The 20,678-nt window shown below is 44.5% G+C and overlaps 1 protein-coding gene across 1 annotated transcript in view; it reads left to right on the top strand.

Moving 5' to 3' along the window:
• The window catches only part of LOC110524148 (asc-type amino acid transporter 1), a 28,283-nt gene extending 7,888 nt beyond the window's left edge, over window positions 1-20,395 (top strand). The window contains exons 2-11 of the mRNA XM_021603531.3: window positions 1,624-1,828; window positions 2,024-2,175; window positions 7,320-7,445; window positions 7,760-7,913; window positions 9,209-9,332; window positions 9,553-9,656; window positions 16,026-16,122; window positions 16,365-16,514; window positions 18,001-18,178; window positions 18,746-20,395. Coding sequence (XP_021459206.2) covers window positions 1,624-1,828; window positions 2,024-2,175; window positions 7,320-7,445; window positions 7,760-7,913; window positions 9,209-9,332; window positions 9,553-9,656; window positions 16,026-16,122; window positions 16,365-16,514; window positions 18,001-18,178; window positions 18,746-18,870 — 1,415 coding nt within the window. The 3' untranslated portion in view covers window positions 18,871-20,395. The remainder of the gene's footprint in view (window positions 1-1,623; window positions 1,829-2,023; window positions 2,176-7,319; window positions 7,446-7,759; window positions 7,914-9,208; window positions 9,333-9,552; window positions 9,657-16,025; window positions 16,123-16,364; window positions 16,515-18,000; window positions 18,179-18,745) is intronic.
• Window positions 20,396-20,678: the final 283 nt, after the last annotated feature.

Below are 20,678 nucleotides of genomic sequence, written 5' to 3'. Positions count from 1 at the left end.
TATAGTCTACAGTCTATGGATCATTTGATTGAGACCACACTAAATAGCCTTTAGGCGCACTTGAAGGCTATTTATGCGTGCCCAGCTGAGAATCAGAGCTGAGGGGCGGCATCGGGCACACATCGATATGTAGCCTAATAAGCCATGAATTCTAAAAGACGGAGAAATATTGAAATTTCATCAATTACAAATGACATGACCCTCCTCTGGACTAGATGAAAAAAAAAACTAAATCCTCCCCTTGACTGAAATTAAAAAAGCATGACCGTGCCCCATTTTCCTCCAGGTACCCATTCTGTAAATGTTAATCCATCCCTTATCCATTTTGTATGATATGTTACAAATTAGAATTTGCATAATATGTTAAGAATTTGCAAAAATATTATATGTTACCAATTCCAATTTGTTGTGGCTAACATTGGCTAGGTGGATAATGCTAACGTTAGCTAGGGGATTAGTGTTAACTAAGCTAGTGGTTAAGGTTAGGCTTAAGGTTAGGGGAAGGGTTAGCTAACATGCTAAATAGTTTCATAGTAGCTAAGAGTAGTAAGCAGTTGCAAATGTGTTAATTAGCTAAAATACTAAAGTTGTCCATGATGAGATTCGAACATGCAACCTTTGGGTTGCTAGATGCTCGCATTAACACCCGTCCAACCACCCTACTTTAGTTTTTCCCTTAAGTAGCCTTCTGTGTTATGTAATCACACCAAACTTATTTACTTTCACTATGTTACGTCTATTCTATGAGACCAGGCTTTACTCCCAGTCTCAGCATTTCTGACAGGGTCACACACCAAAGGGAAAGCCGGTACAGTCTAGAAATAATGTAATAGATGAGTTGAATTGAATTCCCAAGAGCGACTTGACTGAGCTCGACAGTTATAAGTAAACAATTTACGTATGTCTAGTCATGTAATTAAGGTCTGTGCCACTTGGCTACCTTCTGCTGTGCTACTACCCTGAATGTGTTGGTTGGGATACTCTTGATCTGCATCTGAAATTGCACCCTATTTCATAATGCCACTACTTTTCAACAGGGTGCCATTTCTGATACACCCTTGGACATGGTACAGCCATATTGGAACCCAGATCATTGTATTACTTCAACAATGCGTGTGGTTGATGTTGAAGCCTCTTGGGTTTAATGGTATCACTTCCTACCGTGTGACTGCTTGATCTGTTCGCTCACATCAACAGCATGATTGTTCCATTTCTGAAGTCCTCTATGGATGATGTTGTTAATTTGCGATGATCATCAGAGAAGGTTTATTTTTGTCACGTATATTTGAAGAGAGAAAGCTATGTCGTTTCGGGGTTTTTTCTTAGCGCAAAACGGGCTGTGGCAAGCAACCCCCAGCTCGCTCAGGGGGAAGTGTACAGAGCAGATGATATCACATCCCTCCCTTTCAACACACCAATATATCTAAACAGTCCAGCTAAAGTTCTTCTGCTTTATTGTTTCCCAAACCTTTTCAACATAACTGATTAACACATGATACAGTTACAGTGTAAAGATGTACATGCAAATAGGAAGATTTTATAATAGTCATATTATTTTTAGCAATATTTCCATTTTGCTTGTTTTGTGTGTGTATTCTAGTAATACCTTCTCCCTCTCCACAGGGAACATAATTGGTTCTGGAATCTTCATCTCTCCTAAGGGGGTTCTAGAGCACTCGGGTTCAGTGGGTCTAGCACTGATTGTGTGGGTACTAGGGGGCTGCATAGCTGCCCTGGGTTCCCTCTGCTATGCTGAGCTGGGGGTCACCATCCCCAAGTCAGGAGGGGACTACTCCTACGTCACAGAAATTTTCGGAGGCCTTGTTGGGTAGGTACCTCTCATGCAATGTGTAAGTTTGTAAGCTTATTATGAAACAGCACGAGGTTGGATTTGCTTGGTATTGGGGGTCAGAAGAGTTGGTTGAATGTTCAATTGACTGTTCAGTTTATGCGATAAACAAATTGTTCATTAAAAAACACAAAGTTGGACCAAAGATATTTTACTGTTTCTCTCCCTTCCCAGGTTTCTCCTCCTGTGGAGTGCGGTGCTCATCATGTACCCCACAACCCTGGCTGTCATCGCCCTCACCTTCTCTAACTATGTCCTTCAGCCTGTATTCCCCGACTGTGTCCCTCCCTACATGGCCACACGCCTGCTGTCAACAGTCTGTCTCTGTAAGTACCATGTTCCTGTGCCTGAACTCACTTATGTAAAGGAAATGTGTTAAATTAACATTAAGGTAACCCCAAAAAGATATACTGTGCATCCCACCTGAGAATTTGTCTTTTTCAGACATATATTTCCGGTGTATGAGGGGTTCCAAAATCCACTTGTCACATTAATCTCGCTAGATTGATTGCTTTCATTTTACTCCTGCGACTGGATCATAGTCTTTCTTGTACCTGTCATTTTTTCCCGTTAAAGTTACCACCTGTCAAATGATCTGTCAAACACACCCTGGTAATGGCTGAAATAAGCTCAATGGAAAACATTATTTTTCCTTTGATTGGGATCTCGCAAAAAGAAGCATTCTTGCGTTTTTACAACCCGCTATTCAGTGTACTCGGAAGAAATTCATTAAGGGAATCGTTGACTAACATTGGCACATTCTAAGATCCGATGACAGTATCAGTCATGTGTTTTCGAGCCTTCCTTTGTTTGTATTCTCGCGGGGCAGAAACCTCAGAGAACAATTGGTAAACTCTGATTTACCACCCCAAAATACCCCTGCACAACGTCTATTTGCGCCTCTACTAGATGGAAATTACAAGTGTAATTACAAGTGTAAATCGAGTGGAACCACTCGATTTCGTCCCTACGTTATATCGGCTTCGAACACGTTACCCTCTCTAGGAGAGGGGGTGACCTCAACAATTCATTGTGAAAACGAGAGGCTGACTGGATCTTTAATTTAAAGACCCTTGCTCCCTTCGGTCTCAAGGTAGACTTTGATCTGAAGCTATTCATGTGATTTTACTATTCAATGTAAATGTTTGCAGGCTTATGTAGCCAAATTGTATCTATGATCGTATGCTATCCATTTCTGTTTTTTATAGGTTCTATTTATATCTGTAAATTAACCAATGATATCAAGCCACACCCGGCCATGATTACAGACACCTCTGTGTGTCCTTTGACACTATATAAACTAGTGACGCGCAGTGTTTGTTAAAATGGAGTCGCTGACCACGACTCCATTTTGTTGATCCCTGCCTACAGACAGAAACTAAAACAAGAGGCTCCCACGCTGAGGTCTGTCCAACGCTGGTCCGACCAAGCTGACTCCACACTCCAAGACTGCTTCCATCACGTGGACTGGGACATGTTTCGTATTGCGTCAGACAACAACATTGACGAATACGCTGATTCGGTGTGCGAGTTCATTAGAACGTGCGTTGAAGATGTCGTTCCCATAGCAACGATTAAAACATTCCCTAACCAGAAACCGTGGATTGATGGCAGCATTCGCGTGAAACTGAAAGCGCGAACCACTGCTTTTAATCAGGGCAAGGTGTCTGGTAACATGACCGAATACAAACAGTGCAGCTATTCCCTCCGCAAGGCTATCAAACAAGCTAAGCGTCAGTACAGAGACAAAGTAGAATCTCAATTCAACGGCTCAGACACAAGAGGCATGTGGCAGGGTCTACAGTCAATCACGGACTACAGGAAGAAATCCAGCCCAGTCACGGACCAGGATGTCCTGCTCCCAGGCAGACTAAATAACTTTTTTGCCCGCTTTGAGGACAATACAGTGCCACTGACACGGCCTGCAACGAAAACTTGCGGTCTCTCCTTCACTGCAGCCGAGGTGAGTAAGACATTTAAACGTGTTAACCCTCGCAAGGCTGCAGGCCCAGACGGCATCCCCAGCCGCGCCCTCAGAGCATGCGCAGACCAGCTGGCCGGTGTGTTTACGGACATATTCAATCAATCCCTATACCAGTCTGCTGTTCCCACATGCTTCAAGAGGGCCACCATTGTTCCTGTTCCCAAGAAAGCTAAGGTAACTGAGCTAAACGACTACCGCCCCGTAGCACTCACTTCCGTCATCATGAAGTGCTTTGAGAGACTAGTCAAGGACCATATCACCTCCACCCTACCTGACACCCTAGACCCACTCCAATTTGCTTACCGCCCAAATAGGTCCACAGACGATGCAATCTCAACCACACTGCACACTGCCCTAACCCATCTGGACAAGAGGAATACCTATGTGAGAATGCTGTTCATTGACTACAGCTCGGCATTCAACACCATAGTACCCTCCAAGCTCGTCATCAAGCTCGAGACCCTGGGTCTCGACCCCGCCCTGTGCAACTGGGTACTGGACTTCCTGACGGGCCGCCCCCAGGTGGTGAGGGTAGGCAACAACATCTCCTCCCCGCTGATCCTCAACACTGGGGCCCCACAAGGGTGCGTTCTGAGCCCTCTCCTGTACTCCCTGTTCACCCACGACTGCGTGGCCACGCACGCCTCCAACTCAATCATCAAGTTTGCGGACGACACAACAGTGGTAGGCTTGATTACCAACAACGACGAGACGGCCTACAGGGAGGAGGTGAGGGCCCTCGGAGTGTGGTGTCAGGAAAATAACCTCACACTCAACGTCAACAAAACTAAGGAGATGATTGTGGACTTCAGGAAACAGCAGAGGGAACACCCCCCTATCCACATTGATGGAACAGTAGTGGAGAGGGTAGCAAGTTTTAAGTTCCTCGGCATACACATCACAGACAAACTGAATTGGTCCACTCACACAGACAGCATTGTGAAGAAGGCGCAGCAGCGCCTCTTCAACCTCAGGAGGCTGAAGAAATTCGGCTTGTCACCAAAAGCACTCACAAACTTCTACAGATGCACAATCGAGAGCATCCTGGCGGGCTGTATCACCGCCTGGTACGGCAACTGCTCCGCCCTCAACCGTAAGGCTCTCCAGAGGGTAGTGAGGTCTGCACAACGCATCACCGGGGGCAAACTACCTGCCCTCCAGGACACCTACACCACCCGATGTCACAGGAAGGCCATAAAGATCATCAAGGACATCAACCACCCGAGCCACTGCCTGTTCACCCTGCTATCATCCAGAAGGCGAGGTCAGTACAGGTGCATCAAAGCTGGGACCGAGAGACTGAAAAACAGCTTCTATCTCAAGGCCATCAGACTGTTAAACAGCCACCACTAACACTGAGTGGCTGCTGCCAACACACTGACACTGACTCAACTCCAGCCACTTTAATAATGGGAATTGATGGGAAATTATGTAAATATATCACTAGCCACTTTAAACAATGCTACCTTATATAATGTTACTTACCCTACATTATTCATCTCATATGCATACGTATATACTGTACTCTATATCATCGACTGTATCCTTATGTAATACATGTATCACTAGCCACTTTAACTATGCCACTTTGTTTACATACTCATCTCATATGTATATACTGTACTCGATACCATCTACTGTATCTTGCCTATGCTGCTCTGTACCATCACTCATTCATATATCCTTATGTACATATTCTTTATCCCCTTACACTGTGTACAAGACAGTAGTTTTGGAATTGTTAGTTAGATTACTTGTTATTACTGCATTGTCGGAACTAGAAGCACAAGCATTTCGCTACACTCGCATTAACATCTGCTAACCATGTGTATGTGACAAATAAAATTTGATTTGATTTGAATATACCCTGATGAAGACAGTTTGTCTGTCGAAACGTTAGTTATTAGGTTATTAAATGATTGCACCTGAGCTCCTAGAGGGCGTGCCTCTCCTTCCCTTTTTCAAGTGTTCCACTCCGCTAGCCAGCACCTCGCCTAAACAGATGTGTGCGTTTCTTTCGACCTCAAGTTTATCTGGTACAACAGAGTGAAATATCTCTTGCATAACCATTGCCTGGAAGCCCTTTAAAACTTTCAGAGTTGGAGACAGGAATATAAAAACAATGCATAGGTGTGTCAAATAGAAATTGGAAGGGAGGGACAGGAGGAAGGAGTGGGCAGTGAAGTTAGGGAAACAAAGACCGATGAAGTGTAGAGTTTCTGAAGGATGTAGGAAATCATCCCAATGGACAAACGATTCCTGTGGTGAAATTAGGCCATGGGATGTCAGGGTGACCTAACTTTCTGCTTCCTAATTCTTTTTCAGTTCTTTTTCCAGAATATTTGATTTTTATCTGGTTGTAGACTTATTTATTGGTTCGCTTAAAAGATATCAAAAAACATAATTTTACAACCAACCTGACCGTCATGCCATAAAGACGTCAGAATGACATCACTGCAGCCAGTTCTGTAAACCTGAGGAAACTTGTACTTAGGGCTCTATTCAATCAGATCCACTTTAGCAGACATCGGCATAGCAGTTGCTTTGGCAGGGTCGGAGGTGGAACTGCGTTAGAGCTGTCAAATCCACAATCGGCTCCTAGCATAATACCTAAAATGGAGTCGCGTTAACAGAAATCCCATGCAGCCCTGTGTACAAGCTGGAACACTGGAATGTGAGATGAAATCTACACCTTCATTAAGACGATAGAAACCCTCATTATTTAGTTCAATAATTATTTCTATATAGCCTACACTTTCTCATTCTGAACTTCTAACGTGAGCAGGTGTCTGCTTTTGCTGGGTAGCACTTGATCTGAACAGTGTCTGTCCCATTTGTTGAAGTTCGAGCCAATTTTGTCGCCTGTGATTTGTGTGTTGCTTTTCACTGGGTTGCATCCCTCATTCTATTGACCATGTGGTCGTGCTACTATTACTAATTACTTGGAACCAAGCCCAAGAGTACCTGCACTGTACCTCCAATGAACCCTCTTAAGTAGAGAAAAAAAACACACAAAAACCCCATTGTACCATGAGTGAGCAAAATGTACTATGAGTGAGCCGCAGAAAAGCCAACAAGCCAACAGCGTTATGACCCATGAGGTGAAACAACAGGGTTTTTTTTTCGCGCGTAATCCCTGCTTTTAGAGGACATTATTCACACTTGTTTTTGGGGAACTGGATGCCAATGACCTGGAGAAAATGTGAGCTTTCTGCCCACCCCTTCAGGGACCTGCCCACCTTTCCTTTCTGGGTTTTGTTCTGTTGCGTTGGAAGCGGTTTGTTTTGGTGGCCTTGACAGCTCCCCTTTGTCTGGGAGAGCCAGGCCACCATGAGAGAGAGAGGCGAGCCAATGACAGTGATGGATGAGGTGAAACAATGTGCCCACCCCTAGGATTGTACATAACTTGGGTTTAGGGTTTAAATAGTATTTTGTTTTCTCAATGAAACGCTTAAAAGTATTGTGTGTGTGCATGTGTGTTTGCAGTGTTCCTGACCTGGGTGAACTGCTCTAGTGTGCGTCTGGCCACCAGGATCCAAGATGTGTTCACGGTGGGGAAGCTGGCGGCCCTGGGTCTCATCATAGTGGTCGGCCTGGTGCAGATCTGCAAGGGTGAGACACACACTCACCTTCTCTGTAGAATGATTTTCATTAGCGCACACTGTAGCAAGACGTTTTGCGACTGAAAGCGAAAATGAGGGTTTCTTATTTAGCAAGTTCAGATAATACCTCCCAGTTTCGGACTGCTTTCTTCCACACATGCCTACTGAACATGATCCAGGTGCCGAAGGTTAGTAGCACCTTCAACAAACCAATAGGAACTTGCACGTCTGTAATATTTACCAGTTTTTATTGATCAAAGAGGCTATCATGCTATTTCCCTAAAACATCACCTCGACATTGATGGGGAATTTGTATCCCTTCAGGCAACTACGAGGGACTGACGCCTCATGTGGCTTTTGAGTTCAGCAGGACTCCCTCAGTTGGGCAGGTCGCTCTGGCTTTCCTCCAGGCCTCTTTCGCCTTCAGTGGATGGAACTTCCTGAACTATGTCACAGAGGAAGTGGTTGAACCGCGACGGTGAGCTTCTGGTTCACCAAACATTATTTTACTTTGCATTCTATTCTATTCGCAATTATCTATCCAATGCTGTGTACTGTATAACCAGTCCGGCATGAAAGCAAGCATTGTGGGGCGATGCACAGTTGTATGTTGTGATCTTGCGGTGGTATATCAATTAAAATATTGATAAGAAATGTAAGTGATATAATGCAAATAAATATATATAAAGAGTTATATTTTTTTATATACACAAGATAAAGTACACTACATGACCAAAAGTATGTGGGCACCTGCTCGTCGAACCACTCATTACAAAATCATGGCCATTATTATGGAGTTGGTACCCTCTTTGCTGCTATAACATCCTCCACTCGTCTGGGAAGGCTTTCCACTAGATGTTGGAACATTGTTGTGGGGACTTGCTTCCATTCAGCCCAGTCAATTGCAGACCATTCAGGTTCTTCCACACCGATCAAACCATTTCTGTATGAACCTCGCTTTGTGCACAGGGGAATTTTTATGCTGAAACAGGAAAGGGCCTTCCCCAAACTGTTGTCACAAACTTGGAAGCACAGAATCATCTAGAATGTTATTGTATGCTGTAGTGTTTAGATTTTCCTTCACTGGAATAGGCCTAATCAAACAATGAAAAACAGCCCCAGACCATTATTCCTCCTCCACCAAACTTTACAGTTGTCATGCTTCGGGGTAGGTAGCGTTCTCCTGGCATCCGGCAAACACAGATTCAGCCGTCGGACTGCCAGATAGTGGAGCGTGATTCATCACTCCAGAGAACGTGCACCTACTGCTCCAGAGTCCAATGGCAGCGAGCTTTACACCACTCCAGCCGACACTTGACATTGCGCATGGTGATCTTAGGCTGCTTGGCCATGGAAATCCATTTCATGAAGCTAGGGCAGGGCAGAAACAGGTGTGGCTGAAATAGCCAAATCCAATAATTTGAAGGTGTGCCTACATACTTTTGTGTATATATAATGTATATTGCATGTCAGCTGCCTTCTTACTTCCCCAACCATGCATGATTTATGAGACTGTGTTGATTGCATGGTTTGTATGCTATGTGGATTACCTCATCAGTACTTTGTGTACCTTGTGGATGACCTCATCAGTCATTTGTGTACCATGTGGATTACCTCATCAGTAGTTTGTGTACCTTGTGGATGTCTTTATCAGTAGTTTTTATACCGTGTGGATTACCTCATCAGTAGTTTGTGTACCTTGTGGATGAACTCATCAGTAGTTTGTGGACAAACTCATCAGTAGGCTTTGCACCATGTGGATTACCTCATCAGGAACCTACCTCGTGCCATTTACATCTCAATCCCATTGGTGACCTTTGTGTACACGCTCACCAACATCGCCTACTTCTCCGCCATGTCACCCGAGGAGCTGCTCTCTTCCAACGCTGTGGCCGTCGTGAGTAACGCTGTTCGCTTTGCTTTGCAACATGACAAATATTGCCTGGAGTACTGTACTTTAATGGTGTCATTATTTGATGTATTGACCTTTTAATGAATGTTCAACTCAATGCATGTTCACATAAAGATGCCATTCATTTATTAAAAATACTTTCTCTGCATTGAGCTATTCAAGGCTTGTTTTTTGTCCTAAATGTATAAACCTTGTGCTGCTGCAGACGTTTGGAGAGAAGCTCCTGGGGATGTTCTCTGTCATTATGCCCATCTCGGTAGCCTTGTCCACGTTCGGAGGCATCAACGGCTACCTCTTCACCTCCTCAAGGTATTTTGGATCCCGATTAGCTGCTGCCAAGGCAGCTAATTACAATACATTTATAACAGATTTCACAACACACTGTGTGCCCTCGGTCTCCTACTCCAAAACCACAACACAAAACCCATGTGTATGTGTGTGTATGCATGTGTCTGTGTCTATGTTTGCGTTGCTTCACAGTCCCTGCTGTTCAATAAGGTGTATTTTTATCTTAAAAAAAAAAAAAAATCTGATTCTACTGCTTGCATTTTCTTTTTTAAATGTTCCACCTTTATTTAACCAGGTAGGCTAGTTGAGAACAAGTTCTCATTTGCAACTGCGACCTGGCCAAGATAAAGCATATCACTTCGACACATACAACAACACAGAGTTACACATGGAATAAACAAAACAGTCAATAAAACAGTAGAACAAATGAAAACAAAAAAGTCTATATACAGTGAGTGTAAATTAGGTAAGATAAGGGATTTAAGGCAATAAATAGGCCATGGTGGCGAAGTAATTACAATATAGCAATTAAAACACTGGAATGGTAGATGTGCAGAAGATGAATGTGCAGGTAGAGATACTGGGGTGCAAAGGAGCAAGATAAATAAATACAGTGTGGGGATGAGGTAGGTAGATAGATGGGCTATGTACAGGTGCAGTGATCTGTGAGCTGCTCTGACAGCTGGCGCATAACGCTAGTGAGGGAGATATGAGTCTCCAGCTTCAGAGATTTTTGCAGTTTGTTACAGTCATTGGCAGCAGAGAACTGGAAGGAAAGACGACCAAAGGAGGAATTATCTTTGGGGGTGACCAGTGAGATACCTGCTGTAGCGTGTGCTACGAGTGGGTGCTGCTATGGTGACCAGTGAGCTGAGATAAGGCGGGGCTTTACCAAGCAGAGACTTGTAGATAACCTGTAGCCAGTGGGTTTGGCGACGAGTATGAAGCGAGGGCCAACCAACGAGAGCGTACAGGTCGCAATGGTGGGTAGTGTATGGGGCTTTGGTGACAAAACAGATGGCACTGTGATAGACTGCATCCAGTTTGTTGAGTAGAGTGTTGGAGGCTATTTTATAGATGACATCACCGAAGTCGAGGATCGGTAGGATGGTCAGTTTTACAAGGGTATGTTTGGCAGTATGAGTGAAGGATGCTTTGTTGCGATATAGGAAGCCAATTCTAGATTTAATTTTGGATTGGAAATGCTGAATGTGAGTCTGGAATGAGAACATTGATGTATACAGAGAAGAGAGTCGGCCCAAGGACTGAACCCTGTGGCAACCCCATAGAGACTGCCAGAGGTCTGGACAAATCGGAGGGATTTGACACACTGAACTCTATCAGAGAAGTAGTTGGTAAACCAGACGAGGCAATCATTTGAGAAACCAAGGCTGTCGAGTCTGCCAATAAGAATGTGGTGATTGACAGAGTCGAAAGCCTTGGCCAGGTCGATGAATATGGCTGCACAGTAATGTCTCTTATCGATGGCGGTTATGATGTTGTTTAGGACCTTGAGCGGGGCTGAGGTGCACCCATGACCAGCTCTGAAACGAGATTGCATAGCGGAGAAGGTACGGTGGGATTCGAAATGGTCGGTAATCTGTTTGTTAACTTGGCTTTCGAAGACCTTAGAAAGACAGGGTAGGATAGATATACAGTGGGGAGAACAATTATTTGATACACAGCCGATTTTGCAGGTTTTCCTACTTACAAAGCATGTAGAGGTCTAATTTTCATCATAGGTACACTTCAACTGTGAGAGACGGAATATCAAACAAAAATCCAGAAAATCACATTGTATGATTTTTAAATAATGAATTAGCATTTTATTGCATGACATACGTATTTGATACATCAGAAAGCAGAACTTAATATTTGGTACAGAAACCTTTGTTTGCTATTACAGAGATCATATGTTTCCTGTAGTTCTTGACCAGGTTTGCACACACTGCATCAGGGATTTTGGCCCACTCCTCCATACAGACCTTCTCCAGATCTTTCAGGTTTCGGGGCTGTCGCTGGGCATTACAGACTTTCAGCTCCCTCCAAAGATGTTCTATTGGGTTCAGGTCTGGAGACTAGCTAGGCCACTCCAGGACCTTGAGATGCTTCTTACGGAGCCACTCCTTAGTTGCCCTGGCTGTGTGTTTCGGGTCATTGTCATGCTGGAAGACCCAGCCACGACCCATCTTCAATGCTCTTACTGAGGGAAGGAGGTTGTTGGCCAAGATCTCGCAATACATGGCCCCATCCTTCCTCCGCTCAATACGGTATAGTCGTCCTGTCCCCTTTGCAGAAAAGCATCCCCAAAGAATGATGTTTCCACCTCCATGCTTCACGGTTGGGATGGTGTTCTTCGGGTTGTACTCATCCTTCTTCTTCCTTCAAACATGGCGAGTGGAGTTTAGACCAAAAAACTCATTTTTTGTCTTATCAGACCACATGACCTTCTCCCATTCCTCCTCTGGATCATCCAGATGGTCATTGGCAAACTTCAGACGGGCCTGGACATGCGCTGGCTTGAGCAGAGGGACCTTGCATGCGCTGCAGGATTTTAATCCATGACGGCGTAGTGTGTTACTAAAGGATCTTTGAGACTGTGGTCCCAGCTCTCTTCAGGTCATTGACCAGGTCCTGCCGTGTAATTCTGAGCTGATTCCTCACCTTCCTCATGATCATTGATGCCCCACGAGGTGAGATCGTGCATGGAGCCCCAGACCGAGGGTGATTGACTGTCTCTTGAACTTCTTCCACTTTCTAATAATTGCGCCAACAGTTGTTGCCTTCTCACCAAGCTGCTTGATTATTGTCCTGTAGCCCATCCCAGCCTTGTGCAGGTCTACAATTTTATCTCTGATGTCCTTACACAGCTCTCTAGTCTTGGCCATTGACGAGAGGTTGGAGTCTGTTTGACTGAGTGTGTGGACAGGTGTCTTTTATACAGGTAATGATTTCAAACAGGTGCAGTTAATACAGGTAATGAGTGGAGAACAGGAGGGATTCTTAAAGAAAAACTAACAGGTCTGTGAGAGCCGGAATTCTTACTGGTTGGTAGGTGATCAAATACTTATGTCATGCAATAAAATGCAAATTAATTACTTAAAAATCATACAATGTGGTTTTCTGGATTTTTGTTTTAGATTCCGTCTCTCACAGTTGAAGTGTACCTATGATACAAATTACAGACCTCTACATGCTTTGTAAGTAGGAAAACCTGCAAAATCGGCAGTGTATCAAATACTTGCTCTCCCCACTGTACGTCTGTTTGGGTCTAGTGTCTCCCTCTTTGAAGAGGGGGATGACCGCGGCAGCTTTCCAATCTTTGGGAATCTCAGAAAATACGAAAGAGGTTGAACAGGCCAGTAATAGGGGTTGCAACAATTTGGCAGGTAATTTTAGAAAGAGAGGTTCCAGATTGTCTAGCCCGGCTGATTTGTAGGGGTCCAGATTTTGCAGCTATTTCAGAACATCAGCTATCTGGATTTGGGTAACGGAGAACTGGTGGGGGCTTTGGCGGGTTGCTGTGGAGTGTGCCGGGCAGTTGACTGGGGTAGCCAGGTGGAAAGCATGGCCAGCTGTAGAGAAATGCTTATTGAAATGATCGATTATAGTGGATTTATCAGTGGTGACAGTGTTTCCTAGCCTCAGAGCAGTGGGCAGCTGGGAGGAGGTGCTCTTATTCTCTTTACAGTGACTCTTTACAGTGACTTTACAGTGTCCCAAAACTTTTTTGAGTTAGTACTTCATGATGCAAATTTCTGTGTGAAAAAGCCTTAGCTTCCCTAACTGCCTGTGTATATTTGTTCCTAACTTCCCCAAAAAGTTGCATATCATGGGGGCTGTTCGATGCTAATGCAGAACGCCCCAGAATGTTTTTGGGGCATGGGGCATGAATGGGGCATGCTTATTTAAGATGGTGAGGAAGGCACTTTTAAAGAATAGCCAGGCATCATCTACTGACGGGATGAGGTCAATGTCATTCCAGGATACCCCAGCCAGGTCGATTAGAAAGGCCTGCTCGCAGAAGTGTTTTAGGGAGCTTTTGACAGTGATGAGGGGTGGTCGTTTGGTCGCAGACCCATTACGGATGCAGGTAGTGAGGCAGTGATCGCTGAGATTTTGATTGAAAACAGCAGAGGTGTATTTGGAGGGCGAGTTAGTTAGGATGACATCTATGAGGGTGCCCGTGTTTACAGATTTGGAGTTGTACTTGGTAGGTTCATTGACAATTTGTGTGAGATTGAGGGCATCAAGCTTGGATTGTAGGATGGCCGGGGTGTTAAGCATGTTTAGGTCACCTAGTAGCACGAGCTCAGAAGATAGATGGGGGGCAATCAATTCACATATGGTATCGAGGGCACGGCTGGGGGCAGAGGGAGGTCTATAGCAATCGGCAACAGTGAGAGACTTGTTTCTGGAAAGGTGAATTTTTAGAAGTAGAAGCTCAAATTGTTTGGGTACAGACTTGGATAGTAATACAGAACTCTGCAGGCTATCTTTGCAGTAGATTGCGACACCGCCCCCTTTGGCAGTTCTATCTTGGCGGAAAATGTTAGTTAGCGATGGAGATTTTTTGGTTGTTTTCCTATGCCAGGATTCAGACACGGCTAAGACATCCGGTTTAGCAGAGTGTACTAAAGCAGTGAGTAAAATAAACTTAGGGAGTAGGCTTCTAATGTTAACATGCATGAAACCAAGGCTTTTACGGTTACAGAAGTCAACAAATGAGAGCACTTGGGGAGTGTGAGTGGAGCTAGGCACTGCAGGACCTGGATTAACCTCTACATCACCAGAGGAACAGAGGAGAAGTAGGATAAGGGTACGGCTAAATGCTATAAGAACTGGCCGTCTAGCACGTTCGGAACAGAGAGTAAAAGGAGCAGGTTTCTGGGCACGATAGCATAGATTCAAGGCATAGTGTACAGACAAAGGTATGGTAGGATGTGAGTACATTGGAGGTAAACCTAGGCATTGAGTAATGATGAGAGAGAGATATAGTCTCTAGAGACATTTAAACCAGGTGATGCCATCGCATATGTAGGAGGTGGGACAACATGGTTGGTTAAGACATATTGAGCAGGGCTAGAGGCTCTACAGTGAAATAAGACAGTAATCACTAACCAGGACAGTAATGGATGAGGCATATTGATATTAGAGAGAGGCATGCGTAGCCAAGTGAACATATGGGTCCAGTGAGTGGTTGGGCTGACTGGGGACACGGCGATTCAGACAGTTAGCAGGCCGATGCTAACACGCTAACAGTTAGTAGGCCGGGGATAAACAAGCTAGCAGTTAGCAGACTGGGTCTGGAAAGCTAGCAGTTTGCAGACCGGTTTAGCAAGCAAACAGTTAGCAGGGGCTAGCAGTTAGCAGACCGGGGCAGTCAAGCTAGCAGTTAGTTGACCAGGGCTAGCAAGTTAGCCTTTGGGGGACGTCGCGATGGGGGTAAGTCTGTTTTTGCCTCTTCGTGCGGTGACGTCGATAGACCAGTCGTGGAGTTAGTAGGGTTCCAAGTAGCTCTAGGTAGCTAGCTGGTTAGCAGAATGGGCCTTCAGCGGACGTTGCGCCTGAGGGGCCTGTTGGAATCCTCGGGCAGATTATGTCAGCATTCCAGTCGTAGAGGAACGGTGGGGTTCCGTGCCCCGTACCTGCAGTAGAAGGGGTCCGGATATTGTAGCCCAGGAGTGAGCCGGGAGATGGGTCTAGCATGGGCTAGCCCCAGGCTAGTTGGTGCTAGCTCCGGGACAAAAACTTTAGCCAGGAGTAGTCAACCCGGGTTGCGGTTAGCTAGCTGTGATGATCCAGATGAAAAGGTTCAGAGTTTGTGGAAGGAAATTAGGGATATGGAGAGAAAAATAGGTCCGGTATGCTCTGGTTTGAAACGCGTTGTACGAACTGGCGAGAGCTTTCCGAGCTAAAGGTTAGCTGATGACCGCTAGCAGTGGTTAGCTGACTGATAGCTTGTAGCTAGTTAGCTAGCTAGCTTCAGTTAAGGTATTCTAGTTCAGAGGTAAATAGAAATACTTTAGGAAAAAAAAACTGATCCACACTACATTGGGTGAGGCGGGTTGCAGGAGAGTATTTTGAAGTTGAGGTTTAGGAAAAATATTAAAAAGAATGCAAAGAAAAATATATATGCACATGGGACAAGACAAGACAAAGACGTCTGACCGCTACGCCATTTTGGATACCTGATGTTGTTACCTGATGTGGAATAGAGTTGAGGAGCTCAACCCTGGGAATGTCCTCTAGGCCGTGTCACAATCCACAAGGATGCTGCCTTTGGATTGAGATACGTCCTGGAAACGGAGGTGCATGCATGTTTTTAAATTTCGTTAAATGATTGTACATGGGTCTTTACGTCCTCTATATTTTTATGGGTCTTTCTAGATTGTGTTTCTCTGGGGCCAGAGAGGGACATCTACCCAGCTTGCTGGCCATGATCCACTTTAAGAACTGCACCCCCATCCCAGCTCTCCTCTGCTGTGTAAGAAACAAATACTTAATTTCTACTATTCTATTCTACTATTTCTAGTGCACACTCAGTGGCCAACTCAATGCCCCTGTTACAGCCCTTAACCACTGTCTACGGTAGGCTTCCTCTGTATTCTATACCTCACTCAGGTATATATCAGTTGTCCTCACCTCTCTTCTCTCTCCTCCTTCCCCCTGTCTGTCTCTTGTCTATTTATCTCTCTCACTCCCTTTCTCTCTCTCTTTGTCTTGCAGTGTACTGCCACCATTGTAATCCTGTGTATAGGAGAGACACACAACCTGATCAACTATGTGTCCTTCATCAACTACCTCTCCTATGGAGTCACCATCGCAGGCCTGCTCTACTACCGATGGAAGAAGCCCAAACTTTACAGACCAATTAAGGTATTATTACTCCGCTCATGGTTCAATCATGGGCCCTCTGACATTTCTGTAAAGTTTACAACTGTTTTTATATAGCAGGATGTCAGTTTGTGCTAGTTTGCATTAGAGATAAATGATTGACACAGTAATTGACAAATAAGAGCAAACTACAGCAATACATTGAACCTGTTCTCACCTACTTATTCATTCAATCAATCAATCAAATTTATTTTATATAGCCCTTCGTACATCAGCTGATATCTCAAAGTGCTGTACAGAAACCCAGCCTAAAACCCCAAACAGCAAGCAATGCAGGTGAAGAAGCACGGTGGCTAGGAAAAACTCCCTAGAAAGGCCAAAACCTAGGAAGAAACCTAGAGAGGAACCAGGCTATGTGGGGTGGCCAGTCCTCTTCTGGCTGTGCCGGGTGGAGATTATAACAGAACATGGCCAAGATGTTCAAATGTTCATAAATGACCAGCATGGTCGAATAATAATAAGGCAGAATAGTTGAAACTGGAGCAGCAGCACAGTCAGGTGGACTGGGGACAGCAAGGAGTCATCATGTCAGGTATTCCTGGGGCATGGTCCTAGGGCTCAGGTCCTCCGAGAGAGAGAAAGAAAGAGAGAATTAGAGAGAGCATATGTGGGATGGCCAGTCCTCTTCTGGCTGTGCCGGGTGGAGATTATAACAGAACATGGCCAAGATGTTCAAATGTTCATAAATGATCAGCATGGTCGAATAATAATAAGGCAGAACAGTTGAAACTGGAGCAGCAGCACAGCCAGGTGGACTGGGGACAGCAAGGAGTCATCATGTCAGGTAGTCCTGGGGCATGGTCCTAGGGCTCAGGTCCTCCGAGAGAGAGAAAGAGAGAAGGAGAGAATTAGAGAACGCACACTTAGATTCACACAGGACACCGAATAGGACAGGAGAAGTACTCCAGATATAACAAACTGACCCTAGCCCCCCGACACATAAACTACTGCAGCATAAATACTGGAGGCTGAGACAGGAGGGGTCAGGAGACACTGTGGCCCACTCCGAGGACACCCCCGGACAGGGCCAAACAGGAAGGATATAACCCCACCCACTTTGCCAAAGCACAGCCCCCACACCACTAGAGGGATATCTTCAACCACCAACTTACCATCCTGAGACAAGGCTGAGTATAGCCCACAAAGACCTCCGCCACGGCACAACTTAAGGGGGGGGGGGGGGGGCGCCAACCCAGACAGGATGACCACATCAGTGACTCAACCCACTCAGGTGACGCACCTCCTCCAGGGACGGCATGAGAGAGCCCCAGTAAAGCCAGTGACTCAGCCCCTGTAATAGGGTTAGAGGCAGAGAATCCCAGTGGAAAGAGGGGAACCGGCCAGGCAGAGACAGCAAGGGTGGTTCGTTGCTCCAGAGCCTTTCCGTTTCCTATTCATTGAAAGGTGGAGCGGCACGTGACACTCTCTCTATTATAAAAATTAATCTGTTCTCATCCCTGCTCATCAGGTAAACCTCCTTGTCCCTGTCACCTACCTGATGTTCTGGGCCATGTTGCTGGGCTTCAGTCTGTACTCTGAGCCAGTGGTGTGTGGTGTTGGGCTGGTCATCATGCTCACTGGTGTACCAGTCTATTTCCTGGGGGTGCACTGGAAATCAAAGCCAAAGTGTATCTATGACTTCATCGGTGGGTGTCCTCTTCAATCCTGCAAATACATGTTTGTCTTAATAATCACGGGCTCTTACTTTTCCCCAAAAGTGTCTGAATTTCTGAATTCAAATTCAACCGAGTGTTTAATATTATCCAACGTCCCTAAACCCTGTATACTGTATATGACAAGTATCAAACCATTCTTTATTTCAGTAGACCCAAATACAGTGCCTTGCGAAAGTATTCGGCCCCCTTGAACTTTGCAACCTTTTGCCACATTTCAGGCTACAAAGTATTAACTTAAGGGGGCTGAATAATTTTGCACGCCCAATTTTTCAGTTTTTGATTTGTTAAAAAAGTTTGAAATATCCAATAAATGTCGTTCCACTTCATGATTGTGTCCCACTTGTTGTTGATTCTTCACAAAAAATACACTTTTATATCTTTATGTTTGAAGCCTGAAATGTGGCAAAAGGTCGCAAAGTTCAAGGGGGCCGAATACTTTCGCAAGGCACTGTATATGGCATTTAAAAGGAATCATATTTTAGTTGTCTGGTCAGACACCTTGATGTGATGCTAAAAGTGGGCTCTGTTTTCTCACAGAGTCAGCAACCTACGTGGCACAGAGGCTGTGTTTTGTGGTCTTCCCCCAGTTCGACCCCATCGAGATCAGTCCAATCGAAGAATGGCCTGACAAATCTTCCAACATTCTCTCTGGGAAGTCTTAAACTTTTTTTGCCTTCTGAAGTATGTTTCTTTTTGTATATTCTGTCACTGTATGATGACATGGTCCGTTCCTTTTAGTGGAGCCCCTTGTCTGGTCTTTGGTCACCTGAGACTCATATCCATTTCTTTACTGCTAAGTGGAATTGCCTGCGTTTTGATGCATGGGCCACTTGCAAATGTTTTTCTTCTCTTTTTCTACTAAGTCGTCAAGTACAAGCTAATGCCAACAGTATCACGTTTTGAAACGGACTTCATATTCCCGAAGGAACTATTTGTGCCTTTTCTGTAACTTTTCAACATTGGCAGTATTTTGGTTTTGACCTGAGATTTACTGTGTATCACTGTGCCTTATAGGGAGAAATGTGTTCCTTACATGCTGACCAGACCGGACACGTCGCGTGCGCGAGCGTTGCAAAATAAATTTAGAAATCCATTTTATTCAATTATTGCACCCACACTGCTCGCGCGCGCCAACGAGTGTCTGTGTTGCCAAGGGCTGTCTAAAATAGAAGTCATTCCTATTTCTGACGCAGATCGCGCTGAAAGTCCTGCCTCTCCCATCTCCTCATTGGTTTATAGAAGCAGGTACCCACGTGCCATCTCCTCATTGGTTATACCCGCGTGGGTGATTGAAAGACAAACTTTGTTGCCGGTTATCGTGGTAATACAATGAAAGTTTAGATGCGATCACCATATAAGTTCAAAGATGAGAAAGCCTGGAAGGAGGAGAGATGACTAGAAACGATTCAGTTGGCCGTTTTATGTGTGGATTAATTGTCGGAGTAGAGGTCCTTGTGCATTTCAGGTAAAATAACAACTCAAAGTTTATATCCCAGGACAAATTAGCTAGCAACAGCAAGCTAGCTAAATAGGACAAATTAACGTTAGCTAGCAAGTGCAAGCGAACTAGCTAAATTGCCATACATGTTTAATGCTTTTCGACCTGTCCCCAAATTAATGTAATTGGTTCAGAGTTTGTTTTGATATTTTAACCTGCGTGTCGTGATCGCGTTTGGTGTGGGGGGGCAAAATAAATGTATGCACGATGGCGCACACGCGCAGCCGTTTTTTTGTTCCGTGTTATTAATTAATATTATCTCTTACCGTATTTTGGAACGCTTAACGCTTTGTGTGTTCCTTATGGGAATTAGAAAAAGCACTGGTCTTCCATATTCTGCTTCTTGCCGGTTGTTAATTTGCTACATGAAATGGGTTCCTCGGATTTGTGAACATATTCAGAACTATCTGTGAACATAGACTTCAGAGCCTTTGACTTGATTCCTTTGGAAATTAATATTTTTAGCCAGCAGCAGCAAACAAGATAGATTTGTTCTGATTGTATACTACTGAATGATAGATAGAGTGACCCTCAACTACAGCCTATGTTTTTACTTAGTATAATGCTTGCCATTGCCTTTTACACTACTGATTCTATGTCATAGTATAAATACACACAACTGTAATGTTCACAGCTGACTAAATGACCCAAACTCCAGTTTATACGTGGAAGTAAAACTCCTCACAAAATGCTTGCTGCACTTTTCTAATGTTTGTTTCTAAACTAAGATTGTAATATCAAGTTAACTTATTTTATGTTTTATTTTTACCACACTTAAAACTAAACATCCTTACATGTGCTGGGAAACTGACAAAAACATACAAAAGGCATTTGCTTTTTCAGGGGAGTACTGTACTGCCATTGAATTTCTCAGCCCCAAACAGAGTTCTTTAACAACTATGTGTTCTTCATTCAATACAACGAACTTGTGATTTGTTGTATTTCTTTGTAAATAGATGTGAATTGGCATAC

The sequence above is a fragment of the Oncorhynchus mykiss genome, chromosome 1 (genome assembly GCF_057628025.1).
Source record: "Oncorhynchus mykiss isolate SJ-2025 chromosome 1, ASM5762802v1, whole genome shotgun sequence".
NCBI lineage: Eukaryota > Metazoa > Chordata > Actinopteri > Salmoniformes > Salmonidae > Oncorhynchus > Oncorhynchus mykiss.
The sequence above is the reverse complement of the archived record's forward strand: the minus strand, read 5'-3'. Positions and strand labels throughout refer to the sequence as shown.